This window comes from Chaetura pelagica, unplaced genomic scaffold (assembly GCF_000747805.2).
Source record: "Chaetura pelagica isolate M959 unplaced genomic scaffold, ChaPel_1.0 scaffold132, whole genome shotgun sequence".
NCBI classification, from domain to species: Eukaryota; Metazoa; Chordata; class Aves; order Apodiformes; family Apodidae; genus Chaetura; species Chaetura pelagica.
The window spans coordinates 1435694-1441591 of record NW_009952709.1 but is presented as its reverse complement, the minus strand read 5'-3'; the positions used below and the strand labels follow the sequence as shown (position 1 = coordinate 1441591).

Sequence of the window (5898 nt, the reverse complement as noted above, 5' to 3'; positions counted from 1 at the left end):
GAAAGATATGGGGTGGGAAGAGTAGGCCAGGAGTGGAAAAGTCCCACGGGTATTGGGCTTGGCTTTTGCTTATACTCACCAGCTTGTGGTGAGGACATGTGATGACTTTATTCATAGCAGGGATGAAGCAAAGGAAAAGCCCTGTTACCATATTATGCCCTGCTAGTTGTAAAAAAACCCCATGAAAGATGCCTGGCACCTTTCTTCTGGGAAGCCCAGGCTGAGCACAGCCCCTCAAGCCCTTTGCCCAAGACTCCAGGACCATGTTCTCTGACCTGTTTTACACCACTTCTGGCAGCAGTTAGTACTTCAGCCCCACCATCCCAGCAAGCAATGGAGAAACACACCCTTCCTCTCAATTCTGTGCTGTGTTTAAACACCAAAGGCATTTCAAAGGTTCTCCTGAGCTTTGCCAGCCAGCACCCAGGTGGAAGCAGTGCCCAGGGGAGCAGGGGCAGGACTGGGGCTGTACTTACACCACACACTCGTAGCGGTTCTCTCGGGCTGCAATGTGCAGGGGGGAGTCCCCGTGAATATTCACTGCATGTAAATCACACTTAGCAGCCAGCAGTATCTCTGCTATGTCAACACAGCCAGAAAAAGCAGCCCAGTGCAAGCAGATATTTTCCTCCTGGAGGGAAAGAAAACAGAGTAGAGGCTGTTTAGTCCATTAAAACTGTATCGCTTTGGGATTTCACCACCTTTTGCTCTACACCTGCAGCTCTCAACATGTGGCTGGCAGCCTCCTTCCCTGTGTTGCTTCTTCTGGCTGGGGCTGCTGGGGTAGGTGGGCAGGGAAATCTCTGTGCAGACAAGTAGGGAGGTCTCAGTCAGCTGCCCGCATGCCAGGGACAGGCAGACTGCACACAAAGCTATCCCTCCTCTTCCTCAGACAGGAAGGCACATCGGCTGCCTCTGAGCCACAAAGCAATCTGGATCAATCCACCAGAGAGGTGACAGATATGAACAAACATGCTGGAAAAGGCTAGAAGTTGAACTTCTCCAGCCTAGACTGACAGCAAAGCTAGCAGGTCCCTCAGTGCTGCAAAACTGAAGAGGAAAAAGAGCACAGCACAAGCTATGGGGTGTCTGAAGGTGCTAGAAGGCAAACCACGAGTCCCAGGGAAAGCAATCAATCTGACTTGAGGCATCTCTTAAATACTGTATGTACTCATCTCTCACTAGCAGCACTAGAAATAGCTGAACACTCATCTTTTTGATGGAGATATTTTGAGAGATGATACTCTGCTTTCTGTTACAGGGCAATTTGCAGCACACTTCCAGCCCTTCCCCGTGGCAAGCTCTGGAGACATCGATTACAACAGTGCAACAATAGTGATGAGCACCTACATTTTACCTCTTCTTTTTTTTTTGAAAGCAAAAATAAAGCACATTTTTTAGTCATCACAACTTAACTTCCTTAAATGGAGAGGCTATTGCCAAATAACAAGGAGAGGGGAGCCCTCTGTAAACAGCTTCTGCTTCCCACTATGGTAACTTCTAGAAAAAATATCAACCCACCCTAATCAGCATCATGTCCCAATCTCCAGGAAAAATTAATCCTGTTGATTGCACATCATGTGCTGCTGCTCAGACAGGTTACAGACACCTGGGCTTGCTCCTTTGCCTTGCATGGACTAACATGCCTAACAGCAGCATAATCATCACTTCTCCTGGAGTGTGATGTTTCCCAGCACAGGTGACACTGCTGCTTGATGACTGCAATCAGGAGACATGGCATGTCAGGGCACTAATGGATATGTGACAGAGGGTACTTTTTTTTTTCCAAGTAAATTGTTGACTGAGCTGATTTGATTTTCATCATCTACTGTGTGAGCTTGTAGCCAAAGCCTTCTAGGGCAGATCAAACAGGTCAGGTTTGTTCAAAGCCAGTGCTGGGGCTCTGAGGTGATGCAGCAACTCAAAGAGCCACCTCTCTTGCCCTGACGTCTGCTTTTAGGAACAGCACAAGGCCCAGACCTCCCTGGGAACTAGCTCAGCTGCCAAAGAAACAAAGTTTCCACCCAAAAAGAGGCTTTCAGACTCCTCTGGAGCAGCTGGAGCCCAAGACAAGCAGGCCCACACCCACCTCTGCTAGCACCCACAGCACAGAATGAGGCATTTAGGGAGACAAATGTCACGCAGCTGCTTATATCCCTTTGGGTCAGAAAAGCACTAGCAGCACTGGACAAGAAAATCCATGGCCATGAGGTACACCAGAGGGTGAGCTGATGGTGGAACTTTGCTGTAATGGTTCTGTGCAGATGCAGCCAGTTACCCTTCCTTTATCAAACTATCTCATATCTACAAGCCAAAGCATCCCAGTTCACACCCAGGTTTGCCCTGCAGGTACTGCTGGGGTTTCAATATCCTTAGAGACAGAAAAGAAAGATCAAGACACTATTAAGAAAAAAACAAGAGGAGCAGTGCTGGTATGATGAGTCTCCTGAACAGAAGCCTGCATGTTCTCCTTTTCTTCCCAGTCTTCTCTGTTTACTTGAAAATCCCAGTGAAATCAGCAGGCTCAGCCTGAGATGCAGTGCTCTGGGCTCCCAGAGCTCCCAGGAATTCCACCTGGAGTCCAACTCCCTCAAGTACAGAGTATGCCCCACCTGAGCAGAATTTATGGAGGTGAAGAGCAGGCCAAGAGCCAGCTCCAGCACACTGAGCTGGGGCACACTCTGTCCATGCTGGTGGCTACGTGCCTGCTATGCCTCGGAAAAGCCAGGCTGGTGATACTTGATGGCAAAGTGTCTGCCCAATCCATCTGGAAAACATGTAGGAGCTTGTGTCCCCCAAGAGGCACAGAGGACACCCATAACCCCAACCCCTGCCCAGCACAAACTGGCCAATGCAGAGCTGCTAAGTCTGGACTCCAGGGGGACCTGCCCCGTGCCCAAGTGACAGCAGAGCAGCCCCAGCTGGATAAGAGCAGTGAGGCCCAGAGCTGACCACAGCCTGCAGCATTTTGTACAGCATCTTCACAGGCTATGTCAGAAGAGCTGGAGGAAAAGGATTTCTTGCCAGCTTGTAAACTTCTTCCCAGAATATGGAGGAGAATTCCCCCACCAGACACTGTTCACTCACAGCTCCCAACCACCTGTGTCAAGGGACCATCACCTCCCTGCACTCAGCCTAAAAACCTGCCTTCTTGGGTTGGTTTGGTTTTCAAAGAGAAATTGTGGATTATTTCCAAAACATATCTCAGGAAGAAGCTCACATTGTCACGGATGTTGATGTCTGACCCCTTTGCAAGCAGCAGCTTCACCAGCTCGACGTGCTTGTACTCAGTGGCCCAGATCATTGGCGTCCAGCCTCCATCATCCTGGGGAGGGAAAGGAGAGGGTGAGACAGGAACAAGGGCCAGGATGGTCTCCTGCTGGCTTCACAAACCTCTGGGCAGTCACAGCAGGGTGCACCTATGCCTGGGAGCCACAGAGAACATGTCATTGATCTCCTTCAGTCTACACTGCTGCAGGGAGAGGTCCCTCAGGGTCCTGCAGAGCCCAGTGTGACTGGAACCACCCCGCCTTAGCAGGCTGGAGTTTCTCTGCAGCTCAGCACACTGGCAATGGGTCTCCAGGGCATTCACAGACAGCTGACTGTCCAAAAGGCACATCCATCGTGTGCAAAAAGCTCTTCCAAAAGCTCCCTCAGCAGCCCAGGGGAACTGGCCTTCCCCCAGAATGAAGAGTCCTGATGCAGTGCTGCCTCATCCCATGGCAATGGGTAAGTTCTAGGATGGTGGGTCAGGCTTGAGCCACCACCCAGATCACCATGATCCCACCCCCCTGCAAGAAGAGACCCTTGGGAAACAGGTTCCACCCATAGCTTCAGGGCCAAGGAGAAACTGCAAATTGAGGCACCAGGAAGAGAAGGTTCCATGAGGTCTGTGGAGGGGATCCCCTTCTCCAGCAGATCAGGATGCCCATGGCACGGTCACCCTCTAATGTTTCTGAGGTCCCCTCCTCCAGCAGGACTGTGCCTGAGTAACCACTACACAGACAGCACATTGCTGAAATTTGGGTGCCTGACCTGAGAAAAGCAGCTCCTGTCCCTGGCAGGAAGGCCTCACCTGGCAGTTGACATCCATCTTCCCATTGGAGAGCAGGTACTGGACAACGTCGTAGTGCCCCTTCTTGGCAGCCAAGTGCAGACACGTGGAGCCCTCCACATCCTGGACACAACCACAGAACAAGCACTCAGGGGACATCCCTTCCCAGTGTTTCCCATGTCTGCATGGCACCAGCAACGCTCAGGAACCAGAAGAGAAGTTCACAGATGGAGCAGAGGACTCCAGAAGTCCCCAGGCTGCTGTCAGAAGGGGTGAGAGCAGCAGCAACCAACACTGGCATGGAGCTGAGGGAGCTTCACACAAAGCCTGGAGGTGCAACCCGTGCACAGTAGGAGGGTGAGTGTGCAAAGTCTATTAGAAGAGACACCTTTGCACAGCCTAAGGAAGATGCCATCCCCAACCCTGGCAGATTGATGCTCCCCTTCCCCAGCATGATACCTATAGACCCTCTCTGACTCTTCTCCATGAGCTGAAGAGCCAAGGGGAGGTAGGAATCCCTTACAGAGGCAGATCACTTTACATCAGAAACATAGAGAATCATAGGATGCCAGGTTGGAAGGGACCTCAAGGACCAGCTGGTCCAGACTTTCCAGGTAATAATATAGTTTAAAAGAGATGGCTCAGCATCCTGTCAAGCTGTCTTAAAACTGTCCAATGTAGGGGAATCCATCACTTCCCTTAGGGGACTATTCCAATGTCTGACTGTTCTCATGGTGAAAAATTATCTTCTGGAGTCAAATAGGAATCTCCCCAGGAATAACTTGTACCCATTACCCCTTGTCTTGTCCATGTGACACCTTGTAAAAAGAGAGTCTCATATAGCCTTGTCTCAACCTGAAATGCTCCATTTATGCAGGTTTTTTGCTGCATTTTAGTAGCAGAAGGGCTTATCCTGGCACCTGGCAGCAGGGCAAAGGGGTGTCCTGCAGAGGGGCTAGGAGCCTCCTGAAAGACCAAGTCCCCAGCATGCCCATCTGCAGAGACAGGAGATAAAAAACATGAAGGTTGAAAGGAAAAATGCCTTTGGGAGCTGAGAATACAGGGTCTGGTGGAGATGGACAGGCTGTGAGTCATGACAGACACTCCCACATGAACACCAAAGATCTGGAGCCTGATTTTTATCAGACGTTTATATCCCCAGAGCTCAGCACACAGCAAGGCCCAGAGACCAGGAAATGAGGAGAAGGAAATGAAAGACTGAAAAAACCACAATGACTCCTTCCTGCTTTTTGGAACAGCAGAGGTGAGAGCTTTGGGATGGTGCAGAGTGGAGAGCACAGCACAGACTGGAGAGCAAGGACAGGATATCTCGGGTCAGGGATACCCTGAGTGGGCTTCTTGGGGCCAAGAAGGGGTTTCTACTGCCCAGAAGTGCCTGCCACACCCGAGTAATGTCACAGCTTTCCCCTCAGCTTAGTATGAGCCAAATGCATCTTCTCAACCCTATGGAGAGCAGGCCTGCTTTAACAGAGAGGTCCTGCAGGTTTTGAATGGAGCTTTGACATCCCACTAAGAGGGTCAAGAGCTTTGCCCTGGGGTCTGAGAAACCCCTGCCCACCCCAGCACTACCCTCAGCATCCCCTCCATCCTGCAGGACCTGGGCAGGCAGGCTCAGCACACAAGCACAGCAGTTAACATCCAGATTTCTCATCAAAATGGCTGGAGATGACTTTAAGCTTCAATGCTGCTGCTTTCCCAAAGAAGACTAATTCAGTGCAAGAAACTAATTACCATAATAACCTGGTCTAGACTTCAGACGTGATCTCAGGCTTCTAATTTGCTTTTTCAAGATTGGGATTTTTTTTCTTTCCTTCCCTTTACCT

General features: G+C 50.5%; 1 protein-coding gene across 1 annotated transcript in view; it reads right to left on the bottom strand.

Annotated features, from left to right (window-relative positions):
• The window catches only part of EHMT1 (euchromatic histone-lysine N-methyltransferase 1), a 63196-nt gene that overhangs the window by 13325 nt on the left and 43973 nt on the right, over positions 1–5898 (bottom strand). The window contains exons 16-18 of the mRNA XM_009994313.1: positions 4076–4177; positions 3221–3325; positions 477–631 (exon numbers count right to left, since the gene is read on the bottom strand). Coding sequence (XP_009992615.1) covers positions 477–631; positions 3221–3325; positions 4076–4177 — 362 coding nt within the window. The remainder of the gene's footprint in view (positions 1–476; positions 632–3220; positions 3326–4075; positions 4178–5898) is intronic.